Source organism: Hibiscus syriacus, unplaced genomic scaffold (assembly GCF_006381635.1).
Source record: "Hibiscus syriacus cultivar Baekdansim isolate YM2019G1 unplaced genomic scaffold, ASM638163v2 tig00112852_pilon, whole genome shotgun sequence".
Taxonomy (NCBI): domain Eukaryota; kingdom Viridiplantae; phylum Streptophyta; class Magnoliopsida; order Malvales; family Malvaceae; genus Hibiscus; species Hibiscus syriacus.
The window spans coordinates 594,061-618,327 of record NW_024063410.1 but is presented as its reverse complement, the minus strand read 5'-3'; the positions used below and the strand labels follow the sequence as shown (position 1 = coordinate 618,327).

The 24,267-nt window shown below is 35.2% G+C and overlaps 3 protein-coding genes and 1 pseudogene across 3 annotated transcripts; 3 read left to right on the top strand and 1 right to left on the bottom strand.

Moving 5' to 3' along the window:
* The first annotated feature begins 832 nt into the window (after positions 1-832).
* On the top strand, positions 833-1,543 carry LOC120183935 (dirigent protein 22-like). Its single transcript, XM_039188524.1, has one exon. The coding sequence runs from the start codon at positions 884-886 to the stop codon at positions 1,472-1,474; it is 591 nt and encodes a 196-aa protein (XP_039044455.1). The 5' UTR covers positions 833-883; the 3' UTR covers positions 1,475-1,543.
* A 2,349-nt stretch (positions 1,544-3,892) lies between these two features.
* LOC120183932 (DEAD-box ATP-dependent RNA helicase 37-like) lies at positions 3,893-7,288 on the bottom strand. Its single transcript, XM_039188520.1, has 6 exons — positions 6,548-7,288; positions 6,390-6,473; positions 5,610-5,852; positions 5,317-5,484; positions 5,056-5,169; positions 3,893-4,654 (listed from the first exon to the last, which is right to left on the bottom strand). Exons 1-6 carry the CDS (start codon positions 7,286-7,288, stop codon positions 4,172-4,174), a joined length of 1,833 nt encoding a protein of 610 aa, XP_039044451.1. The 3' UTR covers positions 3,893-4,171.
* Positions 7,289-10,650: 3,362 nt separating this feature from the next.
* Positions 10,651-13,505, top strand: LOC120183889 (putative disease resistance protein RGA3). Its single transcript, XM_039188482.1, has 2 exons — positions 10,651-13,391; positions 13,454-13,505. Exons 1-2 carry the CDS (start codon positions 10,651-10,653, stop codon positions 13,503-13,505), a joined length of 2,793 nt encoding a protein of 930 aa, XP_039044413.1.
* Positions 13,506-14,076: 571 nt separating this feature from the next.
* Positions 14,077-22,386, top strand: LOC120183888 (annotated as a pseudogene).
* Positions 22,387-24,267: the final 1,881 nt, after the last annotated feature.

Here is a 24,267-nt window from a genome sequence, read left to right as displayed (position 1 = left end):
CTTTAAAATATTTTATATTAATCCTAAAACTATCTCCTTCCGCAAGGCATGCCAAATTTGGTCCCTTTGGCAATCATTTTTTATTTTCTTTACTTTTATCCATGTTATCGTATTCTTGAAAAATTAAATTATTTAGAAATAAAATAAATCTCAATTAGATAATATTTTTAATATTAAGATTTATTAAAATATTTTAATTAAAATCAAATTCACATAATATATAAATTTTAGTAACTAAAATTACTATTATATCAATTTAGGTCATATTTTTCATTAAATCAACCGTTATAATTAGGGATGACAACAGATTCAATTAGGGTTGGATTTTTTTCGATCCGACTTGAAAATATATATCCTCCACTTGACTCCGATCCGATCAAAATTTTTAGAGTATAAATCCGACCAGACCCGATACAAAATAAGGGTTTAATTAAAAAATAATATTTTTTAATGAAATTACATTATTATCCTCGAGTCGAGTCGAAACCCGTTGAATTCGGGTAAAATTGCCATCCTTAGTTATAACAACGCCAAGGTACTTAAACGTTAATTGTCGAATGGTTGAGAGTCTTTAAAATAGATATTACTACTTTAAGCATCCCGGATTAATTAAGGAAAAAAACAATGGTGTTAAGTGACCAAAATAAAAAAATCAAAATAAAAGTAGTAGAATAAATATATGGGGTAAATAACCGAACTTGTTGAAAAATGAGATCAATTTTCACCTTCTACATATTTATATTAAATTCTTACCAAATTCAACTAGCCCACTTTATATATAAATTCTTTTCTTATTAGGCACAACTAATCAACATTTCAAAGTCAAAACGGGAACAGTATATATATTGCCTATAATCTACATCAAATTTTCATTGCCTCAAGCATGGCGGAGCTCCTCCTAAAACTCTCATCCGCCGCCGCCGTCTTCCTCCTCGCGGTCCTCTCGTTAGCTTCCTCCTTCGCCACCGTAGAAGCAAAGCCTTTCTCCCGAAACCTCTCTCCACTGTCCCTGGGGATAAACAAACCGGAGAAACTAAGCCACCTCCATTTCTACTTCCACGACATCGTCGCCGGCAAAAACGCCACCGCTGTCCGCGTGGCCAAAGCAGAAACGACGTCCGCCTCGTCGCCGTTCGGTGCGGTGGCGGTGATAGACGATCCACTGACGGTCGGCCCCGATATAGGGTCCAAACTCGTGGGAAGAGCGCAAGGGATTTATGCTTTAACGTCGAAGACCGAAAGTAGCTTGTTGATGGCGTATAACTTCGCTTTCATGGAAGGGAAATATAATGGAAGCAGCCTTACCGTTATGGGGCGGAACCCGGTGCTTTCCGCCGTAAGAGAGATGCCGGTGATGGGTGGCAGTGGGGTTTTCCGGTTTGCTCGTGGATATGTCGAAGCAAGGACTCATACATTTGATCTCAAGACTGGCGACGCTTGTGTTGAATATGATGTTTATGTTTACCACTATTAGTGAATTATTTCTTCTCTTTGAGGTCTAATTACACTTTTAGTCCCTTTACTATGTTAAATTCGAGATTTATCCCTTTTAATTCGATACAATTTAATAATTTATTTAGTGATTAAAAGATTTGTTGTTACCACTTAAAGTCTCGGGTTCGAGCACCGCCGTGTATGCAATGATATGAACGTTTATTGTCAAATGTTTAAGTCTTTGAACAATTACTACATTGTATTCTTCCCCTTAATCCTAAAACCATAAATCGTGAATTGTGAACTCCAAATCAAAACCCTAAAATAGACATACCTATATAAACTAAAGTTTATTCGATCTAAATTTGAATCAATTAGATCATTTTATTTTTCAGTTGTATAACCAATTATGTATTATAACACTAATGAATGAGATTAAAAGCGAGCTTTTTATATAAATATTTATTTTTTTTAAAAAGGAAAATTTCACATTTAGTACCTAATCTATCATTTTCGGTCTGTTTTAGTAAGTAAGCTTTCATTTTTTTTCATAACCATACCTAAAGTTTAGTTTTTGTTTCATTTTAGTGCACCGTTCAAAATTTAACGTTAGGTTTTGATTTTTTTGAGAGTTTAGGTACTAAAATAAGCTAAAATTGATAGTTTAGGTACTAAATTCTAAACGTGTTGAGTTTTATTGGTGGGGTACTAAAATGAAATAAAAATTAAACGTTAGATATGATCTTGAAAAAAATTAAAAATTCAGATACTAAAATAGATTGAAACTAATAATTTAGATACTAAATGCGTTGATTACCAAAAAACAAATTGAAATACCAGAGTTATAGGTCATCCACTCACCCCCTCACTCTAGTGTTTCATTTTTTTAAGAAAGGGTTAGGTGTAGTCCCTTTGATTTTTTTAATTACATTTTAATTAATTTTCGAAACCCACTTTTTAAAATATGATATTCATTCTTCGAAATTATTTACCCGATCGCTATTTTCATCAAACAAATACATCTTTCTTCTAATAAATTTATATTATAAGATATTTTATAAAACAAACGTAACACATTATGTTAAATTAAAGTAAAAGAAGAGTAACTACATCTTTCACCGGTAAAAATAGTGTCCGAGAGTCTAAAATATAATTTGTTAATATAAGGTTGAAAAACGATAAAGGTTTATTGTAACCGAAAATATTATCAAGAGCGTAATCTTTTAGTTTGAATGTGATTATATTTCTCGATAACATTTTCAGTTACAATAAAAAATGTTATAGATTTTTATAACTTTTTTAGTTGCAAACCTTAAAACTACTTCAATGTAACATTTTCAATTGCAATCGAAAATATTGTATATTTATATAACTTTTAAGTTAAATATATTTTAAATTAACCTTAAATTAATTACCGAACAACAGAACCACTCGACTCTCTGCACAAACTAATTTTGAAATATATATTTAGTTGTAAATTTAATAATATAAGTTAAATGATATCTTAAGAGTTAGAATTGATGTACGTAGTAGGTAAATACAAGTTAAATTCAACTTGTATTAAAATATTTAGAGTTAAAATCAATAAGAGAAAAATAAAATAGCTAATATCTATTCTACTGATTGACTAATTCATATCGGGTTTTGCAGAGACCCATTATAGGGGTGACCCTTCCAACCTAGGTTGCTCAACTCACTATCGTCAGGATTCGAACACCTAACCTGATTTAAGGAATCTATTACCTCATCTCACTAGATCAACTAATTGCTGATTTTTTTTAAAATTTTATTAATAATTTTTTGTGATCTCTAAAATTTTATAAAATTATTATTTAAAATTTTATATTACAATTTTATAAACTAATCATAATATAAAATTTTACGTCCGAAAACAGATCTTCAATAGAAACTACATAAAATAATTTAAAATATATAATAATTTTAAATTTTCAAAAGACGACTATCCGTCTAACCCTTTCTGTCCATTCTTGATCACAACATTGCATAATTAAGTTAGTTTGTTGATGGGCATGGTGTATAAGTTTGCCTTCATGGAAGGGAAATATAATGCAAGCAGCCTCAGGTATATGGGGGAGGAATATAAAAAAAACACATGATTTTGTGTAAAAGATATAAACATAAAAAATTATATTATTAATAAAGAGGTGTAAAATTATAAAATTTCTAGAAGTACGATTATATTTTCAATGCCCTTCTATTCATCTTTGGGATAAAACCCAACCAAGAACTCGACCGATCTTTGGGATAGAACTAATATTTTCCGACGTAAGAGAGATACTGCCATCCTTGGTGGATCCACCTTAATAGGTGGACACTGAATTTTCTTCGAATAATTATCTATTTTACTTATAGTATCATTTTAAAATTTTATTTATCTTATACAAAAATTTCATATTATTGATACATATGTGTACTCTTCCAAAATGGTTATTACATGTCATCAACATGCATTATGTGGCATAAAAGTTTACCCTTATACTTTTGCATCCTAGGATCTTACCTATATTTTCTCGCCGAACCGAGCACGCAAAACCGCAGACGCACCCGAGCCTAACCGGGTTAGTTTCGTTTGTCACCGGCCGAACTACGACTTGTTATCCACGGCCAGAAGACGGGCTTAAAAGGTTAGTATTTTATGGTTACTGTCAATGCATATGCCATCAATCCTACATACTCGACAAACACGAAAAAATTGATTCATTATAGAGTAGGGGACCTAATCCCATGCACTTATTACACCGGGAACATATGCTCCACCGTAATCGGCAGGAACTCCGAATGCAGTACCACTACTTCCTCTGCCATAGTAATCCAGGTTTTTACCGAATGACTCCTCCCGCCTGAAATCGCAACCACCAAAACGTCCTCCAGATCGTCGATTCCTGTTACTACTATAGGGAGCCTGAGAGGCATAATGGGTGAGCCATGGAGGTACCTCTTGATTTGCTTCTTGCATTACCTCAGCTAGTGGCCTTGCCAGTGATAAATTGCTCTCGTCAAAGAAAGCGGTAGCCAACCCTGTTTTACCAGCACGGCCGGTCCTACCAATCCGGTGAACATAATCATCGATGTCGTTAGGAAGATCGAAGTTGACAACGTGAGCTACATGGGGTATATCAAGACCCCGAGCAGCCACATCAGTTGCTACTAAAATCGGGGTCTTCCCGCTCTTGAAAGATCTCAATGCTAGTTCCCTTTCCTGCATACAAGAAAACTCGCGGCATTATGTAAAGACATACTAACATAATGCAAAATAGATCTTCGAGTCTGCATCAATGTTATTCGAACTCTTTCTTCTTCTCGAAGCAACCACATCTAAAACCAGTGTCTGATGTGAATCCAAACAAGGGTAGGAGGATACGACTCTCCAAAGATCCTCCAAATACATGGAAAAACTTGAATGGAAATTGAACATGCCATGGTGGATATATACCCGTAACCGACTCTCAAACTCAAGTCTAAGTAACATAGTCTAGAACTCACTGAAATGGAAGTAATGCTCAATACAACAATTGAAAGAACAAGTATATCAATTTCACACAAGTACAAAGGCCTCATTCTTTCACTTATCTTCAGCAAATGTATTTCTAAACAAATTACCTGTTGGCTCCGATCACCATGGATTGTCGTCGATGGGAATCCATTAATGCACAGCCAGTGTTCCAATGAGTCAGCCCCTTTCTTAGTCTCCACGAAAACTAGAGTCAAAGCTTGCTGCTAAGTCAAAGACATACAGCTATTAATTGTCACGCCGGACAGAAATTATTCATCAAACAAATATACCAAGTAACACGGTAACCAGATTCGATTGAAAGACATATGGATAAAGGAACATAAGCATACATGGTAGTCTTGCATTACCTTGCCATGCTCCCCATTTTCCCTCTGTGCATGCAGAAGATCCATGAGATGGCTTCTCTTATCCGACTCGGGAACGAATTCAACCCTTTGAACGATTAAATCCGTACTCGAGCCAACCCTCCCAACAGCCAAGAATATGTAATTCGAAAGAAAATCGGAAGCAAGTCTCTGCACGACAACCATTTGCAAAAGGATTATGTATGAGTGGAATATGTTGGAGAATACAACTTCAACATTCAAATAACAGAAAGCATGAATCAACAAAGAAACCATATTTAACAATCATAACCAACCTGTATCTCCCTTGGAAAGGTGGCACTAAACAACATTGTTTGTCGGACACCCCGATTTGGCATATCCATTTGTTTTACTATCTTCCTGATTTGTGGCTCAAACCCCATATCAAGCATGCGATCGGCCTCATCAAGGGCCAAGTACCTAATTGACTGCAATGACACTCTGGCCCTCTCCAGCAAATCAACCAGACGTCCCGGAGTTGCCACAAGAATATCGACCCCTCTCTCCAGCTCCCGTAACTATGGAACGAAACATTTGCAAACAAAACCGAAAAAAGGGAAATAATCAGAAATCAGATATAGGGAGGCAGGGGTTTGCAAGGCGACCAACAAGCCACAAGCCACTGGAGATTTTTGGAAAAAAGATAAATAAACAAAATCCATTATAACATAAATTGAAAAGCCAGACAACATGACAAGATATAAAGACATAAACTTTAGAAAAGTTAAACATACCCGCCTCAGACGTATATACCCGTATCTGACAATACATCCGAGTTCAAGTAACATATATACATATTAGCACAATTCAGCAAAATCACATCTTCAATGCAGAATGCATCTAATAGGGGTTATGAAAGATAACAGACTCCTTCCTTCTACACCCTTAATGAAGATATCATAATTAGACAAAAACTATATCAAACTACAACACATTTTAAAAAAACTAAGAACTAGTTGAGTCAAAATCTAAATGATATAACATAGAACAGCTAAATGCATCAAATGATATGGAGTGAGAATGTTTTGTAGAACCTAAATTGATGCAATAACAACCTGTTGGTTAATCGGTGCTCCCCCGTAGGCAACAACCACTTTGACACCGGTTTGATACGAGAACTTCTTGGCCTCATCGTGTATCTGAAAGTGCATTATCATCATAACAAATCCACATTAAACCATTCAAAGAGATTACATGTTTACAAGAATCTCACCTGACATGAAAGCTCCCTTGTGGGAGATAGAATGAGACCGAGGGGGTAAACAGTTCGTCCCCCTCGAGCTCTCTGTCCGTACTGCTCTCGCATAATCCCACTGATAATAGGAAAGCAAAATGCAGCTGTCTTCCCTGACCCGGTTTGAGCACAAGCCATCAAATCTCTTCCGCCCAATGCGATAGGAATTGCATATCGCTGAACCGGTGTCGGTTTCGCATACTTACACCTCCTGATGTTTTGGTTCATCATTTCACCTAAATCTATCTCCGCAAACGTATTTACCGGCGGCGGAACATTCTCGCCGCTAATCTCCACCGGAATATCTTCGTATGCATCGAAATTGATCACGGTGTTCTCGTGTTCACTAAAACCTTGTTTCATATCATCTACTTTATCATCATTAACAAATGGGTTTACTTCCCTTTTTCTCCTATCCCAGCCGCCACTTCTGTTATTCCTGCAGCTGCCGCCGCCGTCTCTTCCGGCTGCATCATAACCATTTCCCTGCATCTGACGCCCGTATTCAGGCTTAGTCCGACTGCTCCCGCTCCAACGGGAACCACCGGTGTTCCCGCCAAAACTCTCCCTCTCAGTGGGCGGTCCCGACGGTGCCGGCGCGTCGGAAACTGCGCTGTTGCGGAGGTGGGGAGGGACATAAGTGTGTCGACTTGGACGAGGTACGGGATTGTTGTTTGAAACAACAGTTTCAGATGCAGCATCTGCCCATGAAGTTCTCATAATTTCCCAAACCTGATAAAAACCCAGAAAAGAAAAGAAAAATCCTAACAAAAAACCCAGTCAAACCCAAATTAAAAAAAACCCAGAATTTGAAATCCTCTAAAATGCCTTCTTGGCCACTCGATTTTCCGAAAGATCTCACTTAATCAAACAAAGAGAAAATCCAATTAATATAAGCAAAAAAATCCCAAAAAAAATGGGAAAACAAGTAAGATTAGATTCTTGGTTGTCTCTTCTCTTTTCTTTTTATTTTCTTTGGATTTTCTAAGGCCTTGGATTGCAGCTCAGGAAAAACGAGAGAGTGTGAGAAAAAACCTACGAATCTTGGGTCGGTGACCGTACAATACGGGGGGCTTCCCTTCAAATTAAAATCATTACCCTCCATAACGGACCGTTGCCCTTTGCCGCCTTAAATATATACATAAGATAATAATAAAATTGTTTTTTATCAAATAATAATAAGATTGTTAAAGGTTGAGTAACAAAATCGAGAAAATCAAAAAATCGTCTCTTGTTTTATATTGAACCGAATAATAAGTTTGAATTTTAAATTAATGTCCATCCGGTTACCCATTTACCCCTAATGACCTAATATTTAGTTCAATTAAAGTAAATACAACTCATTACCGAACCGAAAAATTCGGTTTATCAAAAATCGCATTATCGAACCGAACCGAAAAATTCAATTTATCAAAAATTGCATTACAGAACCGAACCAAATCAAAAAATTTGTTTCACATATTTTGGTTTTTATACCATTCGGTTTCGATTTTAATTTCAAAAGATCGTTTATTGTGGTTCGGTTTAACTTTTATTAAAAAACCGAACCGAACCGAATACACTCCTAGTTAAAACTAGGGTATTATTATTACGACGTATATCTTATCTCAATTGAGTTAATTCACTATACGTCTTTAAATTATGATTTGGATTCTATATTGGTCACCAAATTATAATCATTCTAATCAAGTATTTAAATCATTAATATTATTTCAATCAAGTTTTTTTTATCAGTTTAATCATTAATTTGGACATTAATAGGTTAATTTAGATCTAATGTAAAACATAACTAGAATACGTGAATTAAATTTTATTGATATGAACACGTTGAGTGATGTCAGTAGTAAAAATAAATGTTGTTTTTCATAAAGAATTCAAATTCGAACAACTGTACCTACAGAATGCACTCGTTGTCAACAGACTACAAAAAAATTTAAATATATATTATTTTATAATCATCACATACTATATCATAAATTCAAGATGATATTTAATTTTCAAGTGGATTGTTAAACTGGCAAAAAGAAATTAATTGAGATGTTATTGATATTGAGGACCAATTTAAAACCTAGAAATAATTGGACCTGATTGGTGTAATTAACTCAAAAATATATAAGAAAATTAATTGTTTTTCTCATGAGCAGATAAATACAATGGGAATTTGTTGGAAGCTTCTCTGTTTGGAACTCGATTTTTATATCTCCCGCCCTAATTCAAAATATTTTATTATTTTTAATAAAAATAAATATTGTATTTTAGATAATTCTCAATACATAGAGCACAACCTTAAGCTTTGGATAATTTTATTATTTAAACATTGTATTTAATTATGCTTATAAATAAGTTTATTTATTTATTTTGTTATTTTAATTACATATACTTTGGGATATGTTAACAGAATTGTTCGTCCAACTCAGTTGGTAGAGCCCAAGGCTCTTAACATTGTGGTCGTGGGATTAAGTTCCACGATGGACAATTCATAATCCTGACTGCCGGAGGTCTCTCACGGAAGCTGCTCTCAACCTGGCGTTGGGGGCAACCTAATATCCTACCTCCCCTTACCTCATTACACATTGGGTAATTTAACAACTCCATAGTGATTTCAAATCAAAATCAAACCAAAGAGTTCAATTATCAACTTAATTGTATTTCCCCTTGACAGGAGACATAAACATTCCCCGCAGAATTTTAAGGTCACGAAATCTTATAAACGTCTCTGCCTTGATGCCTTTTCCAATTGTCAACGTAACTAGATTTGGCCTATTTATGGAGTTCCTTCTCATAAATTTCTCATAATTCACATGAATAAAGAGACTTCTTTTCTTCATTTCCAGTTAAATTGTAAACAGGAAACAAAGAAATATTCCGATAAAGTTTTCTTTTTCTAGATAAATCGAAAATCTAAAAATATATACAAAAAGAAAAAGAAAAAACGCCGCTATCGACGGCTGAAGCACAAATTTTAACCGGAGAAATAAGAGTTATCTGGATGTCGGAGATGCGATGGCGTTTCACCGGAGATGTTATTGATCTGAGATTTAAATCGGAAATTGCAGTGGCCAGTGAGTGAAGGCTAAGGCTTCGATCTTCAGCTACCAGTAACTATATTAATAGGGGGGGGAAGTTGGACGGCATCTCGTAAATTTAAATAGCATAAATGACAAATTGGTACTTAAATTATATATTTTTTTTATCAATTTAGTACCTAAACAACTGGTAATTAAAGTCTTAAACAACGATCAAGAATCAGCCGGTTATAAACTGCCATGTAATTAGGAGTTTATAATTTGTGAAATAAAATTGTTTAGTTTACAAACAAGTATCTAAATTATACCATTTTCCCAATCTGGTACATAAGTATTTTTGGGTAAACTACAGCATTAGTCACCTAACTATTCACCATTTCTACTTTGGCCATCAAGCTATTTTTCTATAAATTTAGTCACTAACTTTATTCTTTTGTCACTGGCTGTTAGGATTCCGTCAAAATTCATACATTTTAATCGACCTAATGTGAAAAAATTATTAAATTTACAGAAATTTAAAACGATATCGTTTTGGTATTTTTTTCAATTATCTAAAATGATATCGTTTTGGTGGTTTTTCAAGTATCTAAAATGATATCGTTTTGATATATCATCATATCATTTGTCATGTCATCACATCATTTTTATTTAATGGTGGAGTGAGCAATGTCAAAGTTGAGTGATTAAATTAAACAAAAAATGATTTTTAATGACCTGAAATGAAGAGAGAAGAAAATTTAGTGATGAAAAAGGACATTTACCCCAAGTATAAAACCAAAGAACATTATACACGGTGGGAAATATCTTCCTCATCAGGCCAATGTCGACTTTTGAGACAGCTTTGTTCTAATCATAGAGACTTTGCTTTAATAATGAGCCAAAGGGCCTACTTTGCTTTAGCAATGTTCCTTTGGTGGTGGGCCATGGCATCAATACTATTTCACTGTGTATATAACACCAGCATTTCATCTTCTTCAAATCATTTCCAGTCTTCCTTTTGCAGCAATTAATCACTTCCAAACTGTACTTTTGCCTTCGTTCGTGTTTAGACCAGCAATGGCCGAAGGAATTGCCTTTGACATCGCCGGATGGCTCATTTCTGAACTGAGCTCCCCTGTTCTGGAGCAACTTTGCTTGTGGTGGAATTTCGAAGACGATCTCGACGACCTCAAAAGCACCATCTCCGCCATCAAAGCCGTGCTTCTCGACGCAGAAAAGCAGTCCGTGGCTAGCGAAAGCGTCAAAGATTGGCTAGCAAAGCTGAAAGATGCTATGTATGATGCGGAAGACGTGCTGGATGATGTCCGTACTGAAGCCTTGCGGAAGAATCTGATGAGTGGGAACAAGTTCACCAAAGAGGTACGCGTTTGCTTCTCGAGATCGAACCCGTTTATTTATGGTCTCAAAATGGGACGAAAAATCAAGGCCATCAAGGCCAGATTTACTTCCATTCAAAGTCAGGCCAACATGTTGAACTTGGTTCAGCGTGACCATCCTGTGGAAACCTCTTTCATGGACAAAAGGAGGCAGCAATCGCACTCTTTTGTTTCGAAAGGCGAAATTATTGGGAGGGACGATGACAAAGCAGCTCTTCTAAGACTCTTGTTGGAGTTTCAAAGTGAAGAGAATGTTTATGTCATTCCGATTGTGGGGATCGGAGGCTTAGGCAAGACTGCGTTGGCGCAGTTGGTCTATAACGACGAAATGGTTAAAAACCACTTCGAGTTAAGGATTTGGGTCTGTGTTTCTGATGTTTTTTATGTGAGAACAATTGTGGAAAACATCATTAAATCTGTAACTGATCAAGAACCTGGTAAAAATCTCGAAATGGATCAACTGCAAAAACAACTTCGGGACAAAATTGACGGGAAAAAATATTTGCTTGTCTTAGATGACATTTGGAATGAGGAGAGGGAGCCATGGATTAGCTTAAAGAAGTTACTGATGGGTGGAGCCAAAGGAAGTAGGATAATCGTAACTACTCGCTCTACGAGGGTAGCTAAGGTTACTAGTAAATGTCAGCCACATGTTCTGAGAGGCTTGTCTGATGATGATGCATGGTTTTTGTTCAAAGAAATAGCTTTTGAACAAAGATGTGCAGATTCTACAAATTCAGGCTTTGTGGAAATAGGAAAGCAGATTTTGGAAAGGTGTCGTGGAGTTCCCTTGGTTATAAGGACAATAGCTAGTACCTTATCTTTTAAAGAAACTGAAACTGAGTGGCTTTCTTTCAAAGATAATGAACTTGCTAGAATATCTCAAAGAGACGGTGAGATTTTGCCTACACTTAGGTTGAGTTATGATCATCTCCCATCTCAGTTGAAGCATTGCTTTGCTTATTGCAGACTGTACCCAAAAGATCATGAATTTGATGTGCAAATACTTGTTCGAATGTGGATTGCTCTAGGGTTTGTAAAACAATCAAATTCGAGTGAATCTCTTGAAGAGATTGGGTTCGAGTATTTTAAATGTCTGGTTGAAAGAAGTTTCTTTCAAGAGGTAGAAGAAGATGAACGTTGGGGTGTAACATGTAAAATGCATGATTTGATGCATGATCTTGCTGAATCGGTAGCAGGGAAGGAGAGCTGCATTCTAGATTCAAGTACAAGTGAGATTGATGAGAAATGTCGTCACGTATCGATTGATTTTTCATTGATGCATTTGCTCAAGGGAAAGAAATTGCGGAGTTTGTTAAAATTTTCAAGCAGATATGAATGTATGAATGATGCAAATTGGGATTTAATAATTTCAAATTGTAGATGCTTGCGTGTTTTAGAATTACGTGAATTAGAACTTGATACAGTCCCACGTTCCATTCATAAGTTGAAACATTTGAGGTACCTTGATCTTTCTTGGAATCATCTTAAGATCCTTCCAAAGAGTATTTGCAAGATGCAAAATTTGCAAGTGCTGAAACTTGATTTTTGTCGCCGACTTGAAGAATTGCCAAAGAAGATTGAAAAATTGGTGAACCTTACCCATCTTCCGCTTGATGGTTGTGCCTTAACTCATATGCCACGTGGAATAGGGAAGCTGACTTCGCTTCAGACGTTAAGCATGTTTGTTGTGGATAAAGACGGTTCCCATGGTGCTGCTGCTGCGGATCTAAGTGAATTGAGTCAGCTCAACAACCTGAGGGGAGAGCTAACAATAAGAAATTTGGGATTCGTGAAAAATGCAAGAGAGAAGTTTAAAGCTGCTAATTTGAAAGGGAAGCAACATCTACGAGAACTGGTTTTAGAATGGAGCGGAGATAGTGAAGATGAAGAGAAGTCACTTGAAGACCTCCAGCCCCATCCTAATCTGAGGAAGCTCCAAGTGATAGAATGGAGGGGCGATGCCAAGTTCCCAAGTTGGATTTCTTTGCTCACGCATCTGGTGGATATTAAAATATGGGGTCCCAGTAAATTTAAACATCTCCGTTCCTTTTCTCGATTGCCACATCTTCAACGGCTTATCATTTTTAATCTATCTGAGCTGGAGTCCATGGACGGCAGTGAGCCCAGTGGAGGACAAGATGAATCAGAATCATTCTTCCCGTCGCTTAAGCGTCTTCACCTCGAGGAATGCCCAAATATGAAGAGTTGGTGGAGGAAAAGCCCGATCGACAATGATAAGGATGGCGACAAGGATAGAAGAGCATCAACCATGGCATTTCCTTGTCTCTCCTATTTACGCATTGAAAATTGCCCTTTGAGTTCAATGCCGTTGTATCCATCAGTCGAAGATGAGCTAATATTGGTGAATACCAGTTCAAGGCCATTAAAGCATACCATTCAAATGAGCGACACTACACCGTCAACCTCATCTCTCCCTCTCTCCAAATTGAAATCTTTCAAAGTGGGGAATATTCATGAAGAACTGGACTACGACATGCTAAACGAATTCCTGCAAAAGATGACTTCTCTTGAGCATCTGAAGATTATTGAACTTCCACAGCTGGCGTCTCTTCCCCTTTGCCTTCAGCATCTTGTTCAGTTGAAAAAACTAGAAATCGAGAATTGCAGTGGATTGAGGTCACTCTTTCCTGTGTTCCAACATCTCACTTCTCTTGAAAGTCTTTCTATTAGACACTGCAAGGAGCTCGAGCTATCTGCAGAGGGCATCCAAATATTCGAAGATTATACGAGCCGAAAGAATCTCCATCTGGTAAACATTCCAAAGTGTCGGCATCTTCCGGAGTGGCTTCAACACCATGTTCACTTGAAATTGTTGCATATACAGAATTGCAATGGATTGAGGTCACTCTTTCCTGTGTTCCGACATCTCACTTCTCTTGAAAGTCTTTCTATTAGACACTGCAAGGATCTCGAGCTATCTGCAGAGGGCATCCAAATATTCGAAGATTATACGAGCCTAAAGATTCTGCATTTGGTAAACATTCCAAAGTGTCGGCATCTTCCGGAGTGGCTTCAACATCTAACAAATCTGAAAGTGCTTCATCTAGTAGATTTGCCGAATTTAACATCGCTTCCGTACGAGATGCGTGGCCTAACCAGTTTGGAAGAGTTGATTATACTAGAAGTGCCCCAGTTGGAGGAAAGATGTAGGAAGGACAGTGGTGCCGATTGGCATAAGATTGCTCACATCCGGGATATTTGGGTGAATAAGGTAGGTGCCCTCCAATCCTTTCAATCATTCATCCAATTTTACAACAATATATTGTGTTTTCTATCATCAAGCTGCAATTATATCTCTTACTTGTTTTCTATCTTCAGGTTCAGGTGCAAAACCTACCGAAGGGCAGTAGAGTATTTATGTGAATTTATATGCAGAGAAAGAGGAGGTAGTTCATCAAATTGCTTTTTAAACGTTTAAAGCATAATAATTAACTGCAATCATCTAATAATGAATGCTCCTTTTTGTCAGCATGAAAGATAATACATTCCTCAGCATTCTACTCCCAATTTTCGTCACTGAAGCACAGGCCCTCAAAGGTAATCATTATCACCCAATCCTCTACTTTTCATAACCCAAAACTAAGTATCACTACTTGTTTCATCGTCACCACATTCTATTTGCAGGAAATTTGAGAAGAATGAACAAAACTCGATTTTACAAGAAGAATTAATCTTTTAATTTTAAATTAATCATGCTATTTGAGTCGACTGTTAATTTGATGTAGGCTAATGGCTATATTGAATTTAAGGGTAAATTATCTTTAAGGTCTTTAGATTATTGATTTGATTCTATTTTGATCATTGGATAAATAATTTCATCAATTAAGACACTACACTTTCAATTTGATTTCAATTAAACCATCAAACTCAACTGTTAAGTAATCATTGACATAACAATTAGGCAGATTTATGTGATAACACTTCTCATTTCTAGAGATATCAACACAGAGACGGATAGATTGGCTAAGGGAGGAATCGGTCGAGTGCAACCATGGAAGGGGTCCATAGTTGGTTCCTATACGAGTTGGAAGGGGTCGTGGATGTTGGTTAATTGCTTTAGGCAGATTTTCGGATTGGTGAATAGATGGTACATATTAATGGATGTTCCTGTTATGTACTGATGTTATTTAATAAAATAATTGGGTACTCTTTTCCCGTCCGCTGTCTTGATTGAGTTTCGGCTCGATTGAGTTGAGTGGGGTTTTTAACGAGACCCGTATTTCTTTTCAAAAAGATTTGGCTCGAGTTTCAGTCCCGGATGTATATTTACATATATGTGTGTATGTGTGTATCTAATGCGAGTATACTCGAATATATATAAAAGAAATTAACTAGAGTATTCAGTTTTGGTGACCACCTTCTCTTAATCAGCAGGTCTAGCTCTAGCATGTGTACTGCATTAGAAAGATATATATTCGACATGCGAGGATACTCGCATTTTCTTTGAAGTACTTGAGTCCTATACATATTGAGCTATATTGAAATGTGTGTCGAATATATATAAAAGAAATTAACTAGAGTATTCAGTTTTGGTGACCACCTTCTCTTAATAATCAGGTCCAGCCTGAACATGCGAGGATAAACAAAATATTAGGAGATAATCGACACACAGGCTATGATGTATGTTATTCCGATTCTTCATTTTCTTTGAAGTACTTGAGTCCTATACATATTGAGCTATATTGAAATGTGTCGGAGAAGATGCCAAATGCGGGTATTTTAAAGAAAACTGAACAAGCCATGTACCTAAAGCCGATTGGAAACCAATTATAACTTCGTCTAATACAAAGATTGAGAAAAAACAGTATAATGGATGCATATTTTATCATATTTCTTGAAGCATTGGCGCAACAGCAACACGTACCTGTGCATACAGGTGGGGACGTGAAGATGGAGGAGATGTCAGACTCGGGAACTAAAGCATCTGTATATATCCGTTGCTTCCCTCATCAATTCAGCTAAGAACACCAGATCATACACTGAAAGATGAAATGCATTAAAAGATCCTCCGAAAACTATGTATCATAAACTTTATATCAGCAAAAGAACCAAAATTCTTAAAAAATGCAACCACCAACTTAATTGTTCATGTAAACTACCAGTAAGAAACAGTGAAAAAACATCCACAGAGTTAAGTTCTTCATTTAGAAGTAACCATATAGGATAGAATAGTGAGATACATTGTATTAAATTATCAGTTAAAATGGTAAGATATATTGTATTTTTAATCAACGGATTTAAATTTAAACTTTGAAAATAATATTATTAGGTGGAATAGATATGAAGAATTATCAAAATTGCAAGATAAGGGTATCAAATTTAAATATTTACTAAAATAAATTACATTAATTGTCATCCTTATTGTTGTTTTAGTATTATCTAATAATAACCACCAAAATTGAGTTGAATATTTAGAGAATTTATTTCGAGGGTAAGTCAAAATTAAGCATACAAGGCAATATGTTGTGTATTATTAGTTAATAATTATCCTCTTCATCCTCTTTGTTTCATCATCTTCACATATAAAAACCATCCATCCACCTACTTCTTCTCTTCGTCCTTCTCTTCTTCAAGATGCCTCTTTTGTTTCGTCATCATTTCTCAGTGGATCCATTTGATCAGTAAAACAAAAATCTTTTAGAAAATTAAGGAAAAAAGAAATGGAGACCGGATCTTTAAGGCTAGGGCTCATGGCATTGCAGTTTCTTGGGAGTATAATTTTCATTGCAAATGAAATCCATAAACGCCTCCTCTTTGATTTCTTGAAGAAGACCGAGTTTGAATTAGCCGGTAATATATACATACACACATGCACGCATGCATACTTAGACGTATGCATACGTGCATGCATGTTATTTCTTGATGTTCTTGTTTAGGTTATTTTAACATTGCAGCATGAATCGAATTCTAGGTTTTTTTTAGGGAATGGGAAATGTCAAGTGAAGAAAAGGGTTCGTTTTGCCGACGATGTGAGGGAACCGTCGTCAAATAACAAGGAATACAGGAGAAGAAATCAGAGTGTTGCGCCCAAATAATAGTAGGGATTTGATTAGCATCATTGAAATAATTAAATGATCTAATTAACCAGATTAAAAGATTGATAGTCAGATTAGAATTATCCGTTAGTTAAGTGGTTACAAATGTAATTTACCCTGAACATTAAACATGTAGGTTCTCAAAACCACCCTGCCTTGTTCGATCTTTCCGAAGAAACTGAACATCGGCAACAACAAAGGTAGTGGAGATCAAAAGATTTGCTTGAATATGAAGTACTTGGTCAGATTCCATCACTTTCATTCACAATCTGGGGTTCTCCTCCATTTCTCGAGACATAAGCCTCTCGCTCTTCATTTTTCATCAATCTCCAAATCATCAAAACAAACGAAGAAAGCCCAACAAGCTGAAGCTTGTAGAATCCCATCACTCTTCCAGGAAATAACTGATATTTTAGGATCTGTTAATGTAACTCCGGATGAAACCGAATCTGGGTTTTCAATAACTCCACGAAACACAGCCAGTGAGCTTGAGTTTATAGAACAATCGTTGTCTAGAAGGCCGGGTGTTTGTCAAAATGCCCAGCAGAGGAGTGAATTGGTGGAAAAGGAGCGAAATGAAATAACTGAAATTTTTGGAGCTGTTAAAGTAACCTCAGGTGAAATCCCATCTGGGTTTTCAGTTACCCCACGAACCAATGCCAGGGAATCTGGGTTTATAAAACAATCGTCGTCTGGCAGGCCAGATGTTTATCAAAATGCCCAGGAGAAGAGTGAATTGGTGGGAACAGAGGAGAATGTAACGGCTTTGGATGATAACCGGATGGGGAATTCAGTCGAATTCGATGTTAGTCCAGTGGTTCATGAGATAACTAAGATAGTTAGAGCTGAAAACGCCTTGATTTCCATGGAGGAACAATTAGATAAATCAGGGTTTTCTTTTGAACCAGAAATTGTTGAGAAAGTGTTGAAAAGGTGCTTTAAGGTGCCTCATTTAGCTTTTAGATTCTTCAACTGGGTGAAGGTTAGAGAAGGTTTTAGTTATACGACTGAAGTTTTCAATACCATGCTGTATGTAAGTGGTGAGGCTAAAGGATTTGGGCTGGTTGAGAAGATATTGGAGGAAATGGAGGCGAAATCTTGCAAGAAAGATATAAAGACTTGGACAATTATAATTTCACAATATGGGAAGTCAAAGATGATTGGCAAAGCGCTGGAAGTCTTCGAAAACATGAAAAGATGCGGTTTTGAACCTGACACAACGACTTATACGACGATGGTGCGTGCTCTTTGCAATGCTGAAAAAGGTGAGTTAGCATTAGAGTTTTACAAGGAGATGGTTGAGAAGGAAATGAGCCTTGATTCAAATTCATACAAGATGCTGCTGAATTGCGTAGCGAAATCAGGGGATACCGATTCGGTTCATTTGGTTGCAGATAACATGATGAGGGTCTCTGAGATTCCAGAACAAGAAGTTTATGGCTATGTATTGAAGAGTTTCTGTATTTCTGGAAGAATCAAGGAAGCTTTAGAATTTATTCGGGACCTTAGGAAGAAAGATTTGTCTTTAGACCCCCTTTATTTCGAGATTCTGATCAAAGGATTGTGCAGAGCTGATAGGATTGCTGATGCCATGGAGATTGTTGATATTATGAAGAGAAGACAACTGATTACCGAGAAGGTTTATGAGATTATCATCAATGGGTATTTGAGAAGAAATGATTTCTCTAAGGCATTTGATCTTTTCCAAAGCATGAAGGAATCCGGGTTCTTGCCTGCGGCTTCTACTTACACCGATCTAATGCAATGCCTCTTTAGATCGAAGGAGTATAAGAAAGGCTGTGATTTATACAATGAGATGCTGGAGAAAGGTGTCGAGCCTGATACTGTTGCTATTATGGCCATGGTTGTGGGTCATGTTGGCCAAAACCGTATATCCGAAGCTTGGAAAGTGTTCAATTCGATGGAGGATAGGGGGATTAGACCCACTTGGAAAGCATATTCAGTATTCATTAAGGAGCTTGGTAAAGGTGCAAAGACAGATGAAATTTTTCGGGTTTTATGCAAAATGCAGGAGGAAAAGGTAGTCATTCGAGATGATGATATATTTCGATGGATTATATCTAACATGGAGAGAAATAGAGAGACAGATATTGTTGAAAAATTGAAGCAAATGCAGAGAATTAGTAAAATTCATGCTCAGGCCGATGAGGTAAGCAATAACGGCTTCAAAGGACAGGACATTCTCCTGGATTTGGGTGATAAATGTTTAGAGCCCAACAGGATAGATTGTAACCAAGTACAATCCCTTTCGAAGGCCTTCAACGAGCAGGACCTGGAAGAAGTGTATAGAATATTATCATCCTCAAAGGATTGGTTCAATGTTGAAGAAGGTTTGGAGAGATGCAACATTAAGTTTACACCGGAACTTGAGGTGGAAATACTACGAAAGAGCAGTTTGCATGGTAAAAATGCTTTTAATTTCTTTTCATGGGCAGGAAAGCAAGCCGGTTATCAGCACACTTCAGAAACTTACAACAGGACTATCAAAATCTCCGGATGCGGGAAAGATTTCAAGAACATGAGAAAGCTCTTCTATGAAATGAAAAGGAGGGGTTGTTTAGTATCGGATGCGTGGGCGATCATGATAATGCAATATGGTCGAACTGGTCTAACCGAAATTGCGTTGAGGACTTTTACTGAGATGAAATCCGACGGTTTTAATCCAACCGCTAGTACCTACAAGTACTTGATGATATCACTCTGCGGGAGAAAAGGTAGGAAGGTAGATGAAGCCGTTCAAATCCTCCAAGAAATGATCCGTTCTGGATTTAACCCCGATAAAGAGTTACTTGAAACATATCTTGGTTGTCTATGTGAAGTTGACAAGCTAACAGAAGCCAGAAGCTGTGTGGAATCTCTCAGCAAGATCGGATTCTCGGCTCCACTAAGTTATTCCTTGTATATTAGGGCACTTTGTCGAGCAGGACTCGAAGAAACATTAGAAATATTAGATAATGCCAGGATAGAACAATCCCCATTGGATCAGTATGTTTATGGAAGCCTTGTCCATGCAATGCTACGAAAGGGTCGATTCGAACAAGCACTGGTTAAGGTGAATTCCCTGAAGCAAGCCAACATTCATCCGACCGTCCATGTTTATACATCCTTGATAGTTTATTACTTCAAGGAGAAGCAAATCGGGAGTGCATTGGCGATTTTGGCAAAAATGGAAAAGGAAGGTTGTCTGCCGACTATCGTTACTTATTCCGCAATGATTCGCAGCTACATGGACACGGGAAGGTTGCCAATGCTTGGAACATCTTCCATCATATTGAAGATGAACGGACTGAAGCCTGGTTTCAAGACTTACTCTGTCGTAACCGGTTTTCGCCCGGGCACGAAAAAAGAAAACGTGAATAAATAAATGGTTTTTATTAAAATATTTTAGAGTCGCCATCAATCTTTTGGGTTAGGTAAGTCGAATACCTAAAAATCATCTTTTAAAAGTGTTTTTAAGAAAACATTATTTAAAAGATAAATTGATCTACGTATAACCAAAAATTTATTCTTTTAATAAATAAAAGGGATTCGTGGTCGATTATGTTTGGGGAAGGATTAGCATCCCCATAACGCCCAAAATTAGTACCCGTTGATTATATATTGTCTCTATTAGTAGAAATCTAAGAATTCGAATATAAATTTATTTTATGATTCTTTTATTCTATATTCAATTGCATAATTATATTTAAAGAAAATTCTAAAGAAAATAGAAAATATTTCAATATTTCTAATAGAAGGGAAATTATTTCTTAAAATATTTAGGACGAATATTTCTCTTTCCGACCGAAATAATAAAAATTTGATAATTCTTCCTAAGAAATAATATTAAAATAATTTGATATAACCAAAAAATAAAATAAATACATTTTTAGGTTTTTTTATAAGTAATATATTTATTATTTTAAAATATTTAAAATAGAATATTTAATTACTAAGACAAATAAAAAAATATTCTTTAATTAAATTATAAAATTAATTAACATAAGATATTATGATTATTTTAAAAAATGTGTAAATGAATAAAATAATATGAAAACATTATTTATTAATTATTTAAAAAAATAATAAACGTTTATTAAAAATTAATTAACATAATATATTAATATTATAGTTACTTTAGGAATAAAATTTAAAAGTACTAACATTATTATATATTAAAACCAAGAATCATGGGATTAGTATTTAAAAATAATAAAACAAAAGTTAGTGCTTATATTAATATAATTGAAAGTGTGGTATCCAATATAATGCTCTTAAAAAAACAAAATATTAAAGTAAAATAATATATTTTAAAAAAACGTGAATAATATTAAAATATAATAAAAGAAAAATTAGTGCTCTTTCTTTCTAATTTGTTATTATTATTTTTAATAATTTATTTATTTATTTATTTTAAAAGTTAATGTAGATTATTAGGATATCTATGTGATAAAAATAATAAATATTAAATTTGAAATAAATAATAACCAAAATAAAAATATATGATTAAATAAAAATAATATAAATTATTAGTCAATATTCGAAATATATAAAATATATATATTAAAAGTGGTTTAACCATAATTAATTAATCGAAATATCATAATGAATTATATATATGTGTGTGTGTGTGAATAAAAATAATAATTAATGGATTATATATAATAAAGTAAAACATAGAGATTAAAATAAAAATATAACAGTTAATTTCGAAATAATAATAAAAACAGAGAAGTCAATGACTAAACTGTAAATATGCTCATAAATTAGAGGGATTATTTCGTGATTTTCCTTATTTTAAGTGAATAAGTAATGAACTCCAAAGCTTAGGGACCTGACGCATGGTTTACCCAAAAATTTTATAAAAATAAAACTCATATTCTTCCTCCTTATATCATACGCAGAACACCCCAAAAACTTCTAACTATCATATTTTCTATTTTATTTATTTATCTATTTAACTTATTTTTTGGAAAATAAATAAAAATAGAATATAAGCTGAAAAAAATAAAATCAAATGTAGAAATAATCTTTGTAGAACTTTTTATTTTCGACTTTCTCTGTGTATTTTGCTAGATATCTTCTCTATTTCTCTTGATTTTTTTCTGTGTGTTTACATTTTGTTCTGGGGTTTTTACAGCCCCAGTTTACATGAAGAATCAAAGATGATTTTTCCTTTCTCCTTGCATGTGTGGCTGTTGTAGAGGACCAGCTATTGTTGGTGGAAGCTGCTGAAATTTGTTGTGGTGGAGGGGCTGCTGAGTTACTTGAAACGTGGAGGGGCTGTTGGAATTTGTTGTGGTGGAGGGGCTGCTGCAGGTGCTAATTGGAGCAAGGAACCAGCTGGACAAAGGTAAAAAAATGGTGATTTCAGCTGCCCCTCTTTGCTTGTTGATGTGGAACAGGAATGGAGCAAAGACATAAAGCACCATTTTTAGCTTGAATTGTTTAAACTTTTGAGCTATGAGTTCTTCTTATTATGAACTTTTCGCTCACTTCGGACGAGTTCTTCTTCAGATGAATTCTTCTTCAGTTGAGTTCTTCTCATTATGAACTTCTTATGGAAATGTTGATGTTGATATATTTCCATATGCAATAGAGTTGAGCAAAAGGTTGAATAAATTCTTCAGATTATGAACTTCTTCTTCCTCTTCAGTTGAGTTCTTCTTATTACGAACTTTTCCATCGGGGATGACAATTTATCTCCTTCTTTGATGTAATCTAGCAAAATGTTGAACAAATTCTTCTCATTCGGATGAGTTCTTCTCATTATGAACTTTCTCTTAAAATGTTGATCCTCAAGTGAGGTTCTTCTTTCATTCAATTCCATAGGTGATGAATCAAGCTAAGGTCGAACAAGTTATTCTCATTATGAACTTCTTATTCCTCTTCAGATGAGTTCTTCTCATTATGAACTCCTTCCGGCAATGTTGATGCTGATCTATCTCCTTCTGTGAGAGAGTCATACAAAGGTTGAACAAGCTCTTCTCATTATGAACTTCTTATTCCTCTTCAGATGAGTTCTTTTCATTATGAACTCCTTCCGGCAACGTTGATGATGATCTATCTCCTTCTGTGATAGAGTCATACAAAGGTTGAACAAGCTTTTCTCATTATGAACTTCTTATTCCTCTTAAGATAAGTTCTTCTCATTATGAACTTTCTCTGGAAAAGTTGATGATGATCTATCTCCTTCTGTGATAGAGTCATGCAAAGGTTGAATAAGTTCTTCTCATTATGAACTTCTTTTTCCTCTTCAGATAAGTTCTTCTCATTATGAACTTTCTCTGGAAATGCTGATCCATCGAGTGATGGATTTGAATCTTTGCTAAAATCTTTGAAATTCCTATCAAATATTCAATATGGATAAAATGAATGGAAATGTTCCTATTTTTTACAAATGCCTAAATATGATGCATGATATAATTTTAAAATTATGAGTTCTTGTATTCTCATTAATTGATGTTTCATTCTCTTAACGAGTCTTTATCTGTGCTGAGATTTCTTCTTTGCTTGGATTTGACTTACTATTTCCATAAATTCCTCATTTAGATCTATTTTCCAAAACACCCCATCAATTTCTCTTTGCTAAGAATTTCTTTTGTTGCTTTTCTGCTTTATTTGTCTTCAAATGACTTTATGGCAGAAAAAAAACTTGTTCGCCTTTCAACAATGATTGCAATTGTTGACATTTTACCTTGGATTCCATGCACTTAATAGTATTAACATAAAGTGATAGCCAAAAATCTTTTGCTTATGTCAAAATTATGTTAATCCATTTGCATGATGTTTATATAAAAGAATAAATTGAATTTCAAAAAGAAATTGAATTTTGAAAAGATAAACTTGGAATCTATTAATAAATATATAGAAATGTATTCAAAGTCATGGCAAACATAGGAATGATAAAAATTCAAATGACTCAACAGTTTATTAGCATAAGTATTTCTAAACTAATCAATTTGATATAATTTAGAGCACTGAGGTAAGCTTATGTATGAAAGATCTCAAACGTTGTCAGAATGCTTGTAGATGTAAAGTTTCTCCCAAAATAGCAAACTCTTAAGAGGGTTTTAATTGCCAGATGCCTAATATCAACATGCATTTGAGGAGCCCTTTCAGGTTTTCAACTCAAATCCTTCTTTTGGTTGTAAGACTCCCTTTTCGGGTTTTCATCTTGACCCTTCTTTTCTATATATTTTTTCATTTTTCACATTTTTTTGTTCGTTTTTTCTTCT